Source organism: Nothobranchius furzeri, chromosome 13, assembly GCF_043380555.1.
Source record: "Nothobranchius furzeri strain GRZ-AD chromosome 13, NfurGRZ-RIMD1, whole genome shotgun sequence".
In the NCBI taxonomy this organism is placed as follows: domain Eukaryota; kingdom Metazoa; phylum Chordata; class Actinopteri; order Cyprinodontiformes; family Nothobranchiidae; genus Nothobranchius; species Nothobranchius furzeri.
The window spans coordinates 65,229,101-65,248,698 of record NC_091753.1 but is presented as its reverse complement, the minus strand read 5'-3'; the positions used below and the strand labels follow the sequence as shown (position 1 = coordinate 65,248,698).

The 19,598-nt window shown below is 40.3% G+C and overlaps 2 protein-coding genes across 3 annotated transcripts; both read left to right on the top strand.

Annotated features, from left to right (window-relative positions):
* The first annotated feature begins 2,184 nt into the window (after window positions 1-2,184).
* Window positions 2,185-4,597, top strand: LOC107372965 (histone H3.3A). 2 transcript variants are annotated; one of them, XM_015941156.3, is made up of 4 exons: window positions 2,185-2,328; window positions 3,252-3,395; window positions 3,490-3,643; window positions 3,732-4,597. In XM_015941156.3, the coding sequence occupies exons 2-4, from the start codon at window positions 3,268-3,270 to the stop codon at window positions 3,858-3,860; spliced, it is 411 nt and encodes a 136-aa protein (XP_015796642.1). In that variant the 5' UTR covers window positions 2,185-2,328; window positions 3,252-3,267; the 3' UTR covers window positions 3,861-4,597. The 2 variants fall into 2 exon arrangements, with proteins under 2 accessions (XP_015796642.1, XP_015796641.1); XM_015941155.3 differs by having other exon boundaries at window positions 2,194-2,333.
* Window positions 4,598-6,024: 1,427 nt separating this feature from the next.
* Window positions 6,025-13,987, top strand: LOC107372966 (histone H3.3A). Its single transcript, XM_015941157.3, has 4 exons — window positions 6,025-6,164; window positions 8,039-8,182; window positions 8,543-8,696; window positions 13,153-13,987. Exons 2-4 carry the CDS (start codon window positions 8,055-8,057, stop codon window positions 13,279-13,281), a joined length of 411 nt encoding a protein of 136 aa, XP_015796643.1. The 5' UTR covers window positions 6,025-6,164; window positions 8,039-8,054; the 3' UTR covers window positions 13,282-13,987.
* Window positions 13,988-19,598: the final 5,611 nt, after the last annotated feature.

Here is a 19,598-nt window from a genome sequence, read left to right as displayed (position 1 = left end):
TATATATATATATATATATATATATATATGAGAGAGAGAGAGAGAGAGAGAGAGAGAGAGAGAGAGAGATATCGATATAGATAGATATCGATATAGATATTGATATAGATGCATAAAAAGAAATGACCCATATGGCTCCTACAATCTATATATATATATGTATATATATATATATATATATATATATATATATATAAATAAAATCAAGACAAGTCATTCAAATCCATCACTAAACATTACAGCAGTTCATTCTTCCACCTCTGCAATATTACTAAAACCCAATTCCAGTACTTGCACTGTGCCTTACAGTCCTCTGTGAAGTGCACTTGGAGGAAGTGCGCAGTTATATTTTGAGTGTGTGATACACAAGTGTGCAAATAATTGCCGAGTTTGGGCAAGGACCGTTGTGTCATCGACCGAAACACATGCCGGGATGGTGGTCGCTGTGCTACTTTTTTATAAGTAGCTCTGGATTTTTAATATTTTCTAATGTAAAAGATTTGCTTATTGAACCAATAATGTGTGAAACAAACACGTTTGAAGCTGAATTTGTCTCTGGTTCAACACAAGTCTCCATGTGAGGCAGAAGGACTCCGACTGTGGCCCATCACTGACAGCCTGTGCTGGGATGAGGTTGGCACAAACGCTGAATGACTGACAGTAATTTTACAGAAGTGAGGAGGACATTGTGTCTCTGTGAGGACAGGGGAGATTGAGACACCGCCTGGTCTAGTCCTGCTGCACGTCTTCAGGTTGATCTCTGATGTTACCCGCAGAAGCTCCGCTCTGGTTTGTTGTCACCGGCTTGCACTCACCCTGTCTTTAGCATATGTACTATTATAAACAATAAACTTTACTATATTTACATAAGGTGGCCAGGCTATCACTTCCCACCAGCAGCATGGCCAGGGACCACTTTTCAGCTGATAAAAGAATGGATGGGCCAAATAAATGTCATTGAAAGTAAAGTTATTTGTAAATTTCACTTTTGCTTTCACACACACACACACACACACACACACACACACACACACACACACACACACACACACACACACACACACACACACACACACACACACACAGCTTATTGATGACTATCAAACCCTCTTCTCCCCTCCAGCTTTCAGAGGTTTATGGGTGGATACAAGTTGTGTATTTAAACTGAATCTCTAAAAACATTGATACCTTGTAAACATTTACAGGTGTTTACGTAAATGAAATGAACAGCCAGATGCCTTCAGTTACAGCTTTTTTGAATGATTATTATGAAAAATTATACTATTTCATGTCAATTTTGGCATGAAATAGTATGTCACTGTTGTCATCATCTAAATTAATTGACTATCCATTCATATGCTTACTGCATCAAAGTTCATACATGCAAAAATGTGTTTTGATTGTAGATACCTTCACTCTCTGGCCAGATGTTTGTTCGGTTTTCTTTACAGAACGTGTTCTATGTTTAATTTCTAAGTCCTGTGTTCGTTACTGATGTGATGCTGTGTGTTGTTCTCCCAGCGAGTTTTGTGTTTTTTTCAATTCAAGTTAATTTATAAAGCGCCAAATCACGACAAGAGTCGTCTCTTCACATAGTAAACATTCCAATACAGGTCAGTTCATTAAGCCAATCAGTAAAAAGTTTCCTATCAGTGGAACCCAGCGGGTTGCATCGTTTTTTGTTGTTTAAGGGCGAAGAAAAACATTCTTCTCCATTTCTAACGTCAGTGACGCTGTTTGCGCCATCTGCAGGACAAACCATGTAATTCAATTTTACCAGAAATATTTATTTCATTTATTTTTTAGATTTTATTTTAAAAGTAGTTATTTTTTTATTATCTGCAAAAAGAGCATTTCATACAACTAAGTGTAAAAGAAAAACAAATAAGTATTGTGTTGGTCTGAATTTACCTTTTAAAAATATTATTTATTCTGTCTAAAATAGTAAAAATAACATAAAATACTAAACTTTGCTTGTATTGTTTATATAACCATGAATACATAGGTGTTCCTTTCATTTTAAATGTAACACACGCGTCAGTTAAAAACAACTAAATGTCTAATAATAGTTTTCCTAGATTAAAACATTGAAAACAAAACAAAGGATTATTTTAGATTGAAGGTAAACGTGTTGCTGTTTGCAGTTGTCGGGTTCAGCTGTTCATCTCGCGTGCCATATATCCCAAATGCATCATGGGTAACCTCTCTCTTCTGGCTTTCCTTCGATGGGTCTTTTTTTCCTTCCTCCCTTCATTTTATTGAGAACAACGCTTTGGAGACTGAAGAGTAAATTCGCATTTTTTCCGTCGACATCTTCCTCAAACTTCGGTAAGGTATGCATCAGTTTTTTAATAAAGCTGTACTCTACCAGTACATACCATGATAGTTTGAAATTGATGCGTTTTATTCGTTTATTTTCGGTTAAAAAGGAAAGAAAGAAAACGCGGAGCGGTCGACCTTTTATTTGCCAGCCCGAGGACAAGCAGAACACTTGTGATCTTGGTTGAATTTGACTCGAAAATGCGCCCAAAGTGAGGGACCATCTGCCAAAATATTGTTCGGCAGTTGATTCCTTACCATGCCTAGTACCAAATTCATAAATCATAATAGAGTTTTATATAGTAGTTTTTCTAATCTTCCGTCGTTTTTATCATCATCCTTTTCGTTTGCCGCTACAGTTTTCCTTCCCGTTTACGTTGTTTGAGCCAGCAGCCCAGCCATTATTTTCATATGCGTTTGATTGTGAATTCTGGGCAGTCGATGCGGGCGGGGTCACGTGGTTATTTGTTAAAATAGCCAATTCTGCGTTGAATAAACAAACGTTATGCGCAATCGGGAAGCCGTATACGAAGAAACGAACGAACCCACATTCAATACGGTGGAAGGCGTGGTTTATAGCGTAAATGTTCCCTTATGATTGGTCGACAGGTTCTTCACATCCCGCTCCATTGGCTAGTACTTGAAATCTGATTGGTTAAGGTCGGCAGAGCTACTCAGATTGTTTTTCCCTGTCCCTCTACGCTGTCATTACATAAGCTGCCTGGGTTGTTATTCAAAAACGGGCTTCACATGGAGTTATTTTATTTATTTTTACTTTTTAAAATACAGATAATAAATAAAGTGCCAATTAAACTGAAATATCTAAAGAAGAATGAAACAAATAAAACTAAATTTGTTTCTTTCTCACACTGTATTCCATTTCTATTAAATGTAAGGTCATCTGTTGACCTTTGTTCCAACCTCTCCTTAAGGTGATCTGTAGCAGCCATGGCCCGTACCAAGCAGACTGCCCGTAAGTCCACTGGAGGCAAAGCCCCACGTAAGCAGCTGGCCACCAAGGCAGCTCGCAAAAGCGCCCCTTCCACTGGTGGTGTCAAGAAGCCCCATCGCTACAGGTGACGCACACAAACTGCTCTCATCTTCATGTTCTCACTCATTTTGAAGCCAACAACCCAACTCTGCTTTTCAAATATTTTTGGTTACATGAAGGCCCGGAACTGTAGCTCTGCGAGAGATCCGTCGTTATCAGAAGTCCACCGAGCTGCTGATCCGCAAGCTACCCTTCCAGCGTCTGGTGAGAGAGATCGCCCAGGACTTCAAGACGGACCTGCGTTTCCAGAGTGCAGCCATCGGAGCTCTGCAGGTCAGCAGTTTTCACTGTGGAAGACTCTTCACCTGAGTCTGGTTTTAATCCATGCGTCAGATGTTTGAGCATGTTCTGTCATGCGCAGGAGGCCAGCGAGGCGTACCTGGTCGGCCTGTTCGAGGACACCAACCTGTGCGCCATTCACGCCAAGCGTGTCACCATCATGCCCAAAGATATCCAGCTGGCCCGCCGTATCCGTGGAGAGCGTGCTTAAAATATTATGCTTGATGATGCACTGTCCTCTAATTTCTCCTTCATCTCTACTTAGTAGTTTGGTTTGAGGTTCTAGATACACACAAATATATCTATATCTATAAAAACCATATGATTGTGATAACCGTAAGTTTGTGATCATGTCTCCTATGGTGCTACTAGTAGCAGCTTTTCTGTAGTGGTATTTTTACATATTTCAAACTCGGGCCCAATTAGTAAAGACACAGGAATACTTTGTTACCTCGGTGAATACGGTGTTTGGAGGCAAGGGTCGTGTGTGAAACGGGCATAGGAATCGGGATTATGATTGACATTTAGATCTAACTGTTAAACAAATATAATCTTTCTTTTCAGATAGAAATTTGTTGTAAAAGTATTGATTTTGTTTATCTTATTTACAATAATGTTGTATTTTTACTGTTACTGGTCTATGTATCTGAGTAGAAGCGTGTGATCTGCTTGTAGTTGTGGTCACTCAGACCACCAACGCTGCATGGTTTTGGTCTGGTAGACTTCCACGGCGTAGATGTAGCAGACCTGTATCATGTTTTAATTTACAACCATGGTATTATGTCCAGGTAATTGTTTTCCTCTCTCAGGTTGATATGATAACCTATTTTTTCTACTGTGGTTTTGATTTGTGCTTTTGGTCGTTTTTAAGAAACAAAATTTGTACTTTGGACTTGACTTTCAGACACAATAAAATGATTCTTGTGGTTCAAAGACTCAGAAATTTCACATGGTGTTTTTTTTTATTTCATGGGACAAATGTTCATGTGCACTTTCAAAACACATGAATCTAAAGTTTGAGTTGCTATGTGTGTAAATATATATATATATATATGTATATATACACATATATGTATATATGTGTATATATATATACATATATATGTGTATATATACATACATATGTATGTATATATGTGTATATATATCCACATATATACATATATATGTGTATACATATATATATATACATACATATGTATGTATATATACATATATATATGTATATATACACATATATGTATATATGTGTATATATAGAAACATATGTTATATATATTTATATACATGTTTTTATATATATATATATACTCGTTCATAAAATATATCTTAGTAGGATGTCATTATTTTAGTCCTAAATGAAAGGTGTGCAACTTTTTTGTCACAGGTTGTCGAAGATGAAGAGACAAGTGCATTAAACACATTAAAAATGTGGAGCACTAAAAAGAAAAATCTGTTTCTTTAAATCAGGTTTCTGAGATCTTTGGCAAAATCACATCCGGATTCAAATCCTTGAAAATGCAATCCCGTATATGTTATCAGGTACCATCCTCTGGCATCTGAACAAGTTTGTTCTGGTTTTTCTCAAAACACTCACTAGAGCCAAAACTAAAAAAGCCATGTTATTCATTTGTCTATTTGATAAATGACCTACATTTGTATAGCACCTTCTAGAGTCAGGACTCCAAAGTGCTTTACACTACAGTGAAACATTCATCCTTCTCACACACTGGTGGTGATGAGCTACACCGTAGCCACAGCTGCCCTGGGGTGCACTGACAGGCACAGAACTACAAGTAGCTGCTTCATTCACTCGATTTTATTAGAACATTGGTAACACTTCTTTCTTCTGATCTAAATTTAATGTAATTTGTAAAGAAAATAAAAACAAGCAAATGTATTATTTTTAAGCCTTACATGTGAACGTAAATCCCATAATATAAGTACAGCATTTCGGTCCTAATTATTAATGAAATTTGCCAATCTGGAGACGTTTTTGTTGAAACTCATAAGACCTGCTCCTTATCATGAGCACATTTAAACAACAGCAATTTTGAAAATATTGACAGTTTTCCCAAAAGTAGCTGAGTGTCTGAGTCGTTCAATGTTACACAAAATCTGGTTAAAACAATTCCATAAAATCCTTATTTTAAAGGTCGGCCCTGCTTTCATTCTTCTATTAATAGTATTTATAAATGAGTAAATAAAACAACTATGTGACAGACCTTTTAAGTATAAACAGTCCCAGAGAAACTCCACCGCGTTAGTTTACTGTCGGCTAACCCAGCTGCTCTAACAATCCTCTTTATTATTATTGAAGAGTTGAACCCAGGCTCGTGCTGACCCCCGCGTGGCCCTCCTCTGTCCTGAGCGCGTGAGCTCTCTCTCGACGCCGGACGGAGTATGATTGACGTGGCGGCCATTTTCCCGCTGGACGCAGCTTCTCATTGTGGATCCGAAGAACAAAACAGACACACGCGAGACGTGGCCGACGATTAACTAGGTTTTACTCTCGGTAAGACACCCAACTACGACTCGGTGCATCTGTTGATAACTTTATTACAGTTTTAAGTTTTATTCTCACATATTAGTATTGCTATGATATTGACAAAGCTTTCGTTTTGTGGCGAGGGTAAATTACATGGCTGTCGGAGCGGAAGAGAAACGCAGTCCTCGCTGCTGCTGCTCTGTGAAAACAAAATCCACTTGCAAATAACGCGCCGCTATAGCTCTGTTATACGAGGCTGTTCGGAGCCGGACGGTTCTTCTAGTCGTATCTACTAGTTCTAAGAGATGTCTTCTGTGCTGTCCTGTCTGTTTCCGGTACGCTGAAGCAACGGTTATTGGTAAAAGTGAAGTTGTTGTTGTGCTACCCTCGCCTCTGCCTGGGTCTTTATCCCGTTTGCGCATCAAACTGCCGCCATCATCAGAGCGAGGTGGGCGGGCCTAGCAGCACTGGCAAGCAGTTGTAAAGCCCGCCTACATTCTACACTTTGCGTGCTGATTGGCTCCGTTTAGTGTACTAGCCAATAGTATCAGCCGTTTGTGTTAGATTGACGTGTCTCATCTTGTTGGTAATCAGGAGTATTTTTGTATGTTTACTGGCGCAAAGATGATTGAACTTTCGTTTCCGGTGTTATGTTGATATGAGTTCCCCCGTCGAGATCTGTTTATTTTCCACCTAGATTCGAGTTGGAACCATCTACTCGCAAAAAATGCGTGTCCCAACCAACCCCATACCATATACATAACCTTAAACTTACATAAAACTCACAGAGTCATTTCATAACTTATCTCTTTGTAAAACGCACATTTTTGGCGACAGGGCAGTTAAGGTTTGGGTTGATTTGTGTGAGTGGATAGTTCTCCCTTCGACATAACCTGTTTCTGTTTTAACTTGGTTTTGTAACCTGGCTGATCCTGATGTAGCCAGTATTGTTTCAGTTAGCATGAATTAAACAAGCATCAAAACAATCATGACTGTGTATTTGCGTAAGCGTTTCCACTAACGTTCTTTAGATGTTTCTTAAAGTTGATTTATGGTAAATAAAGTGCAGCCAATCAGAGAACAGATATGAAAACTCATTGACTGTAGTCGTTTGTGACAAAAGTCTAATCTCTTTTATTTTGGTCAAAATTACGACACCTGATTTGATAATGTTACTGTGGCCGTGCTCAGGACGCAGATGTCTGGAGCGCGTCAACGATCAGAGCTTTGCATGCGCAAGCTGGTTAAGGTTAGGATGGGGGTGAGGGGAAGGTTAAATTGCAAGAGGGTAAACGTCACAATTTGGTTAAATGTCCGTTTTACGGCGGGTGTCAGTACCGACGCTCAGGCACAGCGCGTTGCCTCCCGACGCGCAGGAGCTTGTCACCTGCTGACAGCAGGCTGCTGTCTTTTCCGAGGACTGCATCTTGCCGGTCATTATCACGTGACAGCGACTAGTCGATGACAGGCATAACAAGTCACTAGTGACTAGTTCATACGACCCCTGCTACTGCTCCCCAGGGTGTTCTGCAGCATAATCAGCACGTTCTCTTTGAACTTGATATCAAATTTTCGCCTCCTCTTCGTCTCCGCACGGCTAAAGTTACCCTCGCGGTCTATCACTGGCAAATCAAAAGTGAGACGGATGACACAACCGCCCCCCGTACTTGCTTGTTACCACATTCCACCCGGCCACAATAAAAAAACGTCCATTATTCACCTCCGCCGACTCCGACACCGGCCAAAATATGATACCCGGCAGTTAATTCAATACAGGCTAATATTAGAGGATTTACGGTAAATGTTTATCAAATGAAATGATTTCTTCAAGGAAAGAACTATGTGGATCCTATCTAATAAACCTAGTAGATTGTTGACCTTTGTTCCAACCTCTCCTTAAGGTGATCTGTAGCAGCCATGGCCCGTACCAAGCAGACTGCCCGTAAGTCCACTGGAGGCAAAGCCCCACGTAAGCAGCTGGCCACCAAGGCAGCTCGCAAAAGCGCCCCTTCCACTGGTGGTGTCAAGAAGCCCCATCGCTACAGGTGACGCACACAAACTGCTCTCATCTTCAGGTTCTCACTCATTTTTAAGCCAACGACTAGGGCTGGGCAATTAATCAAAAATGTATCATTATTGAAATTTCTGACTCTTATCGATATCATTTTTCTCATGTCAATAAATCTGATAAAAAAACATGAAAAGATGTGTGTAGGCTGGCAACATTCATGTCTCTTTAAGAAGCTGCACTCAATGTAAGATGCGTGACAGCCCCATCTAGTGGACAACTTTTGTTTCTGCGCATTCCTGTAGTCATCGTCCATCATGATATTGATTTTGGGCCATGTCGCCCAGCCCTCCTAACAACCCAACTCTGCTTTTCAAATATTTTTGGTTACATGAAGGCCCGGAACTGTAGCTCTGCGAGAGATCCGTCGTTATCAGAAGTCCACCGAGCTGCTGATCCGCAAGCTACCTTTCCAGCGTCTGGTGAGAGAGATCGCCCAGGACTTCAAGACGGACCTGCGTTTCCAGAGTGCAGCCATCGGAGCTCTGCAGGTCAGTGGGACACAGGATGTGTGTGTCTCTGAACCTTTTGGGTTAAGATGGAACAATGTTCCACAAGCACAAACGCACAATTTCCAGTTACCCACATCACAGTCGAGCTTCAGACAGCAGATTTTGGACTGGTCCTGATATTTGGACATCTCTCCTCCGACTGGCTAACAGCAGCACGACTCTACCACTGACTTAGTTTGCTCTGCAACGTTGATGTTTTATCTCCACAAATAACACCAGCCTGGAGGAGTTCTGCTGTGTGGGGGAGTTTCTAAAACAGCTAGCTTCTAATAGCGTTCTCTGCTGTTTCCTGGACGCTAAACCAACAACAGCCTTCCCCGTCATGAGTCAAGATGGCCAAGTCCATGAATGTTAGTGACAGTGTGACGTGGATCTGTCAGGCTTTTCTAATCTTAGAGTTTCACCATCCAGTTTTCTGTCAGAAGCTACTGCAGGAGATAGGTGTAGGAGACTGTTTTCATGTTCAGCCTGCATGATAAACTCAGAGAGATCTGTTAGAATCATAAATAATCATTAAAAAATGGGTTTTCAGTGTTCCACACCTATAAATGTTCTCTGGTTCTTATGCCTAGCTTCTGCCTAGTTCATGCACCTGACCATAACAGCACCAAGTTGTGTGTGTCTAACAAAATCATAACAAGTGGTGAACAGATCTTCTGACTTTTAAATTATCCACAGCAAATGAACACTTTTTGTAAATTATGCCTACAGTAATGGAATAAATCAAGCAGAAAACAGGCCCTGAGACGAGTTTATTAGTGCCTAGTACACCTTTAAGTATCCTCTCATGTCTATATTTATTGGTATTTCTTAAATAGTCAGTTAACCCTTTAGGGCCGAAGCCAAATTATTGCGACAAGTGTCATTGCTGACTAACGAGCCACAGCTACAAATATGGTCCCTCGTGAAGTTACTGCCTTGCACCAGAAGATAGTGGAGATGTGTAACTTCAGGCTGAGCAACACTCATGGGTGTGCTTATTTTGATGGTGTCTTGAGTTTTTCGTCGGAGGGCGAATATTAGAGGGATGAAACTTACAATTGTCGGTAGATCTGGTTTATATTGACTGATCTTTTGTCTGGTCATGTCCGACTCCGATTATGAAGCAGAATATTGACTCTGATGACCAAATTCACTCATCCAGCCAGAAAGATTGACGCTGCTGCAGCAACAGACAGCTGGTGCTGCGCGACAGTAAGGTGCATGTTGGGTTTGAAGTTTGTTTCACCATCTCTGGGTCATGGTGGATGCAGAAATGATGGTAAAACACCGCTAATGTGACAGACGTGGTGCCAAGGTAAAAAAAAAGCAGCAGATGTGTTATGTATGGAAGTCAGTGTGGCACATAATCATAAAAATATTCTTTCCCTTGGATCAAGTGATCGTTACATTCAAGGGAAGGACATCCCTGCAGCTGTACAAGCCCAAAGAAACCTGACAAATACGGCTAAAAAGCATTTCTCCTGAGTGAGGCCAATATATCAAATAATACAATATACAGGGTATCCGCGGGTCCTTAAAAAGTCTTAAAAAGTCTTAAATTTACTTTTCCAAATTTAAGGCCTTGAAAATCCTTAAAAAAGACAAATAATCCTTAAATACAGTTTCCAAAGGTCTTAAATTACCAAAGACCCAATAAACTAGATTATTTTATTTCTATGACATTTTCGTGAATTTCAGCATTTTTTGTGTACGATGTTGGCGTAAGCGGAACCGTACACATTCAGTTGGTTGTGAAAGGGGACTATTTTTAGATGAGCACGTTAGCTGGTTAAGCTAGTGGGAGCTTGCGCCATGGAGAAGTGCAAGTTTAATGGTAACTGGATGGCTAATCCCATGTTCGCAACGTGGTTAGCACCGGTTCCAGGCAATAGCTGGAAATTATAGCTTAAAATTAATTTTAAAAATAGCTTAAATTTGGATCTGGATCGAAAGGAGTCAGGAGGTGGTTTGGGCATCTGGTCAGGACGCCTCCCTGGGGAGGAGTTTCGGGCATGTCCTGCCGGCAGGAGGCCGCTGGGTCGACCCAGGACACGTTGGAGAGGTTACATCTCCAATCTGGTCCGGGAACGCCTTGGGGTCCTGCCGGAGGAGCTGGTGGAGGTGGCCGGGGAGAGGACCGTCTGGTGCTCCCTAGTTGGGATGCTGCCCCCATGACCCGGACCCGGATAAGCGGAGGAAGATGACGACAAGCTTAAATTTGGTCAAAGTGGCCTTAAAAAAGGTCTTAAATAGTCTTAAATTTGGCTCCCTTAAACCTGCAGATTCCCTGAATATAAAATATATGTAATTAACATTTTTAAATAAGCTATATATATGTATATATATAAACAAACATTTTCAAAATATGATAAAAGTTTCAAAATAACATAAAAAAATAAGAAGGAACATCTGAATTAGGGCTTCACAATATATCGTTATCCCGATGTCAGCATGCACCATATGTATATCACAAAGAACAGATAAATGTCATAATGAACGGTCAGCTCTAACGTTTGCTACGCATAACGCATTCTGCCAATCAAACGGAAGCATGATGGGTTTTTTTCCTGACAAATCAAATAGAGCTCTTCACCCATTCAGCCAATTGCGTGGGTTCTCATGGGTCAGAGTCCCGCCCCCGAGGTGGACGGCACATATTTTTGATGGTTAGCAAACACCCGAGTTAGCTTTGTTCTGCTCTTTCTGCTGATCCTGCTTTTCCCGGGATCCACTGATCATCTTTTGTTTTTCTCATTTTTATGATTTTTTATTTCTTTGTTTTTGATTATTTTTTGTTCCTGAGTTAAGTTTTTATTTATCTCAATATCAATCATTGTTATCGACAATCGCAGGTTTTCCTAATATCGTGCCGCCCCAATTTGTAAAAATGATCCATTCAATATGGCAGCTTGGTGACATCATAATCTTTTAGATGAGTAAATTTGCTCCCAACACAAACTTTTTGTCTTACTGAAGATTTTTCTCATTTACAGTTACGTTGATCTCTAACCATTAACAAGCTATCACCTTTTGAAATAGTCTGGTCAAAATGGAATATTTTCTTGAAAAAACTCTGGCGCCCAAAGGGTTAAACAACTAATTTCTAGTGACAGACCCCGGATGTAATCTAAATGAGGATTTCTGTAATGTGTCGACATAATGCTGGCGCATGCTTTCTCTTCCTGAATGTCAGAGTTAAGTGTCTGAACACGGAGGTCTGGGATCAGGCGTTCAGACCGTTCGGTGAGGTGTCACACGATCACACACGCTAGTCCTCCATCAGGGTATCTGCGGGGTCTAGAGTCTGCTTAGTACAGATGTCAGTCCCAGAGCTCTGTCAGAGCTAAAACTAGAGGTAAACACGGAAGTCGCTGGCATACAGGGCAATACATTAGTCAGCCTCTAGATGGTGCCATTGGATTCAAAACCCTTCAGATTTCTGCTTTAATGTAGTTCCATAATAGTCATCATTTCCGGGTCGTTTTCCTCCCAGCATGTACGAAAACGTTTTGTTGATTGTTCGAGCTAAAATGTCTGGTTGCGTTTTAAAGAGTCTCATCTAGTCTGAACTTACAGCCTGTATTAATTTAGACAAGAAACTTTAATTTAGTCTTTTGACAAAAGCCGTTTTTAATTTTAGTCCAAATCTAGTCATCCAGTTTGTGTTAGTTTTACTCTTAATTTAGTCGACTAAAATATCCGTACATTTCTTCTGATGCAGTCATTTTCTACTTCTGAAAAGGAAGTTTTAACCACACCTGCTTGAAAAAGACTTAAAACAATATGAGATATTAAAAACTAAAACAGTTGTTGGAAAGTACACACGCTGACAGTTTTAAATAGTCTCTTAATATTAATGAAGTAAACAAATCTGTATAACGTGCAGTAATATTTGTAAACTTGACAGGAAATGACATCATACCATTAAAACATTAACAGTCGTTACTCTAATGATGCGAGAAGGTAAACTAAAGGTAAGAATGGTTTTCTGGTGTATTTAGTAGTTTTACCTGCACTTATTTACCAAGGTGGGCAGCCTGAACGGCCTTCTGGACCGCCTGATTGCTTTTTTCCTCAAAACACAGCTAGAACACCGAACCACCGCGCCGCGCTTTTGGTCCAGTTCGGCTCCAACGCTCGCTGCTACTGCTTTTAAAACCGGGGAAACCCGGATGTGTACTTACCCGGCAAATACTTCTTGGACGGTCACATCTAAGTCTTTTCCTCCCAGCTGTACTTGTTCAAACAGCAGCAGACTCCAGACCTGATTGGTTCTTCTCTCATCCCGCCTGTAGCATTTGCTGATTGGTTCTTCTGGCCGTTCCTGACATCGTTTTCATTTTCTGATTGGATTTCAATGCTGTCAAAAAAATGTTTGTCTTTTATTTGTGACAAAAAACAAAATATGTTGTCAACAAAATGAACCCTGCTAACATCTGCTGCCGCTTTGCAGGAGGCCAGCGAGGCGTACCTGGTCGGCCTGTTCGAGGACACCAACCTGTGCGCCATTCACGCCAAGCGTGTCACCATCATGCCCAAAGATATCCAGCTGGCCCGCCGTATCCGTGGAGAGCGTGCCTAAACATCCTCTCTTCCCTTTGATCTTTCTCTTTTTCACCTCTTCCTTCACTATTATGCCCATCCCCCCCTCCTGTTTAGTAGTGTGTAGAAGAAAGCTGATTATATTATAATGAACATGTATAGTGGTGTTTTTCTTAGTGCTCTCAGCAGCAGACTCTAGGGTACTCTCTCTTTGTGCATGTACCGACTCTTTAGTGATGGCGCCTCCTCAAACACATGCTTACTTCCTGTTGGCAGCTCTGCAGGAGAGGCTAGCGGCTGGATCAAACACTGGCTAGAACCATGCAGAGGAGGGTGGGTAACTTGCTGCTGGGGGTGTTGTCTCTACAGCAGGGTGCTAGAAGAACCTACCCACTCCTGTTCTCTTGCTTCTGGTCAGTAGACACCCCCACCCTACCCTCCCATGTGTGTTTGCATGAATGTTTACTCTGATCACCTCCACAGATTTTACACAGTCCATCAGCATCGTTTGCTTTACTTCTCTGATATTTGATGGTTTTCATCAGGGTTTTTTCTCATGCATGCATTTTATTCTTACCTCAGACTATTTGTGGGTGACAGATTGGGGGGGGGATGATTCAGACTAAAACAGATCAGACAGACTGATTTAAAATACTTTTTCTACAAAAATGTGCTGCTACTGGTTTGCTCTGACACCAAAGTTTAATCATTGGTGTCTATTTCCCACTCAGCTTATGATGTGATGGTGGTGTTCAGATTGGTACCCTGTAAACATTTCAAACCAAAGCAGAAAGGTGTCAGATAGTTTTAGCAGCAGTGACTTTTTATTTTTATTTTTTGAATTAAAACCTTTTATAGCAAAGGTTCATAAATGTTTGTAACGTTCTCTAAAACTGAAAGTTTTCTTGGTGTAAAAAGATTTTTAAAAATGAATAAATAAACATGTCTCCAATCAGTGTGACTAAACCAACAATATTTTCTGTTGACATCCCCCTGTGCTTTTATTTTTCTCTCTGAAACAGTTGATCATCTGTACGGTGTTTCTCAGGTTGACATCACCCGTAATGCTTACTTTTCCTATTTGATTGTCTTCTATTTTTGCCTTTATTTCTTTTTTTAATATTGAATATAATGTTTGACTTAAACAATGTTTGTAATTTCCAGATTTGACACATAAGTTGGTAATAAATGGATGTTACACACACTTCTTTGTATCAAACCAACTTTTTTCTTAAACTTATTCTTGGTAACATAAAAAAACATTTTATTCGTCAAACACCTTTAAAAGTGGGGCAGATAAAGAACTGTTTTTACTGTCATGGGAACAAACCTTTGGGACTACTAAAGATTCTTAAACGATTCATTGTTGAGTAAATAAAACCATTTCTAGAATGTTTAAAACAAAGTTGAATATCTCCAGAAACTGATTACAGACTTGATTACAGAAGTTTTTCATCCATCCGTCCGTCCATTGTCTATACCTGCTTGTCCATGCAGGTCCAGGAGGGGCTGGTGCCAAGTTGCCAGTTCGTTGCAGGGCAACGCAGAGAAACAGGAAAAACAACTAAGCACACACTCACACCTAGGGACAATTTAGATAGACCAATCAAAGCGACAGTCATGTTTTTGGACTGTGGGAGGAAGCTGGACTACCCGGAGAGAGGAACAAAGTTTTTTTGTATAATAAATTTACCAAACTGAATTATCTGTAAAATCTCAAGAACTTTTACAAAAGTGCAAACATTTTAAATAAATATCAGTAGCTGAAAGTAATCAAAAACTGTGAATGTCTTTTAATGTTGTGCATTTTTAAATGAATAGTTTAAAACGTTCTGATAAACTTCCCGGTTTGAAATTACAGTGATTTTATGGATGTAAGTCTGTGTCACCACTAGATGGCAGTAAATGTTAAGCACTTAGTGCTCTGCTGTCTCTCTAGAAATGACGCACAGAAGTCTAAATGATCACTATTCAGATGTTTCTGTTCAGTGAACCGGTCAACAGGTTCAGCCCAGACCCTACGGGTCACATGGGCTCACAGAGGTCGTTGACACATTCCATCATGTTGGTAGTAGTGTGATGGTCTGGGGCTGCTTTGCTGATTCAGGACCTGGAATACTTGCTGTAACTGATGAAATTCTGCTCTCTAGTAGAAGATCCTGAAGAGGATTGTCTCACCTTTGACCTTAAATATGCCTTTCCTGCTGGAAACCCTTCTGGTATGTCTGAATTATATTCAGTTTATTTATGCCAATTTAAAGTTTCCTATGTAAGAAAACCCAGCAAACTGCAACCAAGTCACACACACACACACACACACACACACACACACACACACACACACAAGCTAGTATTACCATATTTTCACCTTCTATGTTAAAGAAAGTAAAACATTTTCATTATCACTCCTGGAAAGGGCAAGGGAGAGCCGTCTTTACCGACTGTACACCCCACCTCTCTCTACTCCCCCACTTGTCCAGATCTGGGCTAAGATCAGATTTTAACCATAGGCCCTATCAAATAAAAATGTTTTAAGCCTAGTCTTGAAAGTAGACAAGGTGTCTGCCTCATGGACTAAGGCTGGGAGCTGGTTCCACAAGAGAGGAGCCTGATAGCTAAAAGATCTGCCTCCCATCCTATTTTTAGATATTCTGGGAACCACCAGTAACCCTGCAGTCTGAGAGCGAAGTGCTCGGTTAGGAACGTATGGAACAATCAGATCAAAGATGTATGATGGAGCTTGATTATTAAGAGCTTTATATGTGAGAAGGAGGGTCTTAAAATCTATTCTGAATTTAACAGGTAGCCAATGTAGGGAAGCTAAGACAGGAGAGATATGATCTCTCTTTAATTCTCATCAGAACTCTAGCTGCAGCATTTTGGACAAGCTGAAGACTTTTAACTACATTCTGTGGACTTCCTGAGAGTAATGAATTACAGTAATCCAGTCTTGATGTAATAAATGCATGAACTAGTTTTTCAGCATCACTCCTGGAAAGGATGCATCTAATCTTAGCAATATTCCGAAGGTGGAAAAAGGAAATCCTACAAACCTGTTTAACTTGGGATTTGAATGACATGTCCTGGTCAAAGATAACACCAAGGGTCCTTACTTTGTTCTCGGAGATTAATGTAATGCCATTCAGGTCAGGTGACTGACCAACACCATTTCTGTTTCTGGATTTCTGGTCCAAAGATGAGAACTTCAGTCTTGTCGATTTAAAAGCAAAAAGTTTAGAGTCATCCAATTTTTTTATCTCCTCAAGACAAGGCTGTAATCTGCCCAACCGATTAGGTTCATCAGGGTTAATGGATAGATATAACTGAGTATCGTCAGCATAACAGTGGAAGTTCATCCCATGCTGTCTAATGATTTTACCAATTGAGAGCATATATATATATATATATATATATATATATATATATATATATATATATATATATATATAGTAAAAAGAATTGGTGCAAGCACTGAACCCTGTGGTACTCCACAAGTAACCCTGGATTATGAATTTGTCATGTACATTAACAAAATGAAATCTATCAGACAGGTAGGATTTAAACCAGCCTAGCGCTGTTCTTTTGATCCCTACAACATGTTCAAGTCTTTCTAAAAGAACATTGTGATCTACAGTGTCAAAGGCAGCACTGAGATCTAACAAGACTAGAACGGACACAAGATTCTTATCTGAGGCCATGAGAATATCATTTGTAACTCTCACTAACGCAGTTTCAGTGCTGTGATACTCTAAAACCAGACTGAAATTCCTCAAACAGAGCATTAGTGTTTAAATGCTCACATACTTGGATGGCCACTATTTTCTCCAGGACTTTGGATAAAAATGGAAGGTTAGATATTGGTCTATAATTCATTGGGTCATCTGGTCCAGAGAAGGCCTCTTAAGTGAAGGTTTGATTACAGCAACCTTAAAATCCTGTGGTACGTATCAGTTTACTAAGGATAGATTGATTATATCTAGAATGGGGGCAGTAACCAAAAGAAATGCATCTTTAAATAATTTGGTTGGGATTGGATCCAAAAGTTGAAGGTTTAGATGAAGCTAATATTTTTGATAACTCTGAAATCTCAACTGGATCAAAACGGTTCAAACACAGATGAGGTTCTACAGTTACCTCTGATGCTGCCTCACTTACTGAGGAAGAAGAGATCGCATTAGGAAGGATGCTAAAGATTTTCTTTCTAATAAAATTAATTTTACTTGTGAATAATCCCATAAAGTCGTTACTGCTGAAGGCTAAGGGAATAGATGGTTCAGAGCTATGATTCTGTGTAAGTTTGGCAACTGTACTGAAAAGAAATTTAGGATTATTCTTATTCTCCTCGATTAATGCTGAGAAATAAGCAGTTCTAGTTTGTCGAAGCTTATTTTTATAAAGCACAAGACTATTTTTCCAGGATAGGTAGGCCTCCTCATGGTGCGTAGAGCGCCATGTTCACTCCAATTTTCTAGTTTTGTTTTAAAGCTCGTAAATGAGAATTAAACCAGAGAGCCAACTTCCTGTCCCTAATTACCATCCTTTTTAAAGGGGCAACATCATCTAATGCCACACGTAAAGAGGAAGTAACATTATGAACTAAGGCATAAATTTGTGAAGGGCTAGAAATGAGAATATTGCCCTCTGCTATGTTCCTCTGAGATGCTGAGGACAGTAAAGATGGAACAGTTGATTTAAAAGATGCAACAGCGTTGTCAGATAGAGACCAACTATAGTGAAATTTACTTTCATGTCTCGAGAACTCAGTTATAAAAAACTCAAAGGTTATCAAAAAGTGGTCAGAGAGGACTGGATTATGTGGAAAGATCGTTATTTCCTCACACTCTATGCCATAAGTCAGCACAAGGTCCAATGTATGATGGCAGGAGTGGGTGGAACTATGTATTCTTTGAGTAAAACTAATTGAGTCTAAGATATTACTAAAGACTACATTGAGGCTATCATTTTCAATGTCCACATGAATATTAAAATCCCCCACTACAATGACCTTATCAGTATTTAGCACCAAATCAGATAAAAAATCAGAGATCTGATCCAAAAACTCAGAGTAAGGGCCTGGTGGACGATATAAAACTACAAACAAGAGTGGTTTTACAGTTTTGCAATCTGGATTAGGAAAACTAAGAATAAGATGTTCAAATGAACTGTAGCTATTAATTGGTAAGGGATTGGTTGATAAATCCAAATGAATAATGGTTGCTAATCCTCCTCCTCGCCCTGTACTTCGAGCAATATGATGATTTAAATAATTAGGAGTCGACTCGTTTAAGCTACCATAGTCTTCTTGCTGCAGCCAGGATTCTGTGATAGAGAGCAAAGAGATCTGATTATCACAATTCAAGTCACTATTACTAACAAAGTCTTAGAAAAATGGATCTAATGTTCAATAACCCACATTTCATTTTTCTAATTTTCTGCTCAGTTGAATTTGTTCTAATATTTATGAGATTTCCATGATTTGCTTCATTACAGTACAGAAGCTGCAGAGGGGTGTGTTAAACTACGACTCTGCTTCCTGGTCTGGACCCTGGGTTGTCATGGAGGACTAATAAAACTGGCCATGTTCCTAGAAAGAAGAGCTGCTCCATCCAAAGAGGGATGGATGCCGTCTCAGACCAGGGTTCCTCAAAAAGTTTTCCAATTATCAATGTAGCCCACGTTGTTTTCAGGACACCACCTAGACAGCCAGCGGTTGAAGGACAGCATGCGGCTAAACATGTCGTCACTGGTCCGATCAGGCAGGGGGCCAGAGAAAATTACGGAGTCCGACATTGTTTTGGCAAACGTACACACCGAAGCAACATTAATTTTAGTGACCTCCGATTGGCGTAACCGGGTGTCGTTACCGCCAGTGTGAATAACAATCTTACTGTATTTACGCTTATCCTTAGCCAGCAGTTTCAGATACGATTTAATGTCGCCCGCTCTGGCCCCAGGTAAACATTTAACTATGGTTGCTGGAGTCTCTAATGCCACGTTTCTGACTATGGAGCTGCCATAGATCAGAGTCGGCTTGTCAGTGGGTGCATCACTGAGCGGGGAAAATCTGTTAGAAACGTGGACGGGTTGGTGGTGGCCCACGGGCTGGGTTCTATGCTTCCTGCGTACCGTCACCCAGCCGGCCTGAGGTCCCGGCTGCTCGGGTTCTGCTGGACGATCGCTATGGAGTGGTTCTGAGCTAGTTAGCCCTGCGCTAGCTAAGTAGCTACGGCTGTTTACGGGCTTTTCAACAGCATGGAGCCGGGCCTCCAATTCCGACACCCTCGCCTGTAAAGCTACAAAAATGCTACATTTATTACACGTACCATTATCACTAAAGGAGGCAGAGAAGTAACTAAA

Coding starts and splice junctions, on each gene's coding strand:
- LOC107372965 (XM_015941156.3), top strand. CDS start 3,268: ATGGCCCGTACCAAGCAGACTGCCCGTAAGTCCACTGGAGGCAAAGCC. Junction 3,396..3,489: donor AAGAAGCCCCATCGCTACAG/GTGACGCACACA, acceptor GGTTACATGAAG/GCCCGGAACTGTAGCTCTGC. Junction 3,644..3,731: donor CAGCCATCGGAGCTCTGCAG/GTCAGCAGTTTT, acceptor TGTCATGCGCAG/GAGGCCAGCGAGGCGTACCT.
- LOC107372966 (XM_015941157.3), top strand. CDS start 8,055: ATGGCCCGTACCAAGCAGACTGCCCGTAAGTCCACTGGAGGCAAAGCC. Junction 8,183..8,542: donor AAGAAGCCCCATCGCTACAG/GTGACGCACACA, acceptor GGTTACATGAAG/GCCCGGAACTGTAGCTCTGC. Junction 8,697..13,152: donor CAGCCATCGGAGCTCTGCAG/GTCAGTGGGACA, acceptor GCCGCTTTGCAG/GAGGCCAGCGAGGCGTACCT.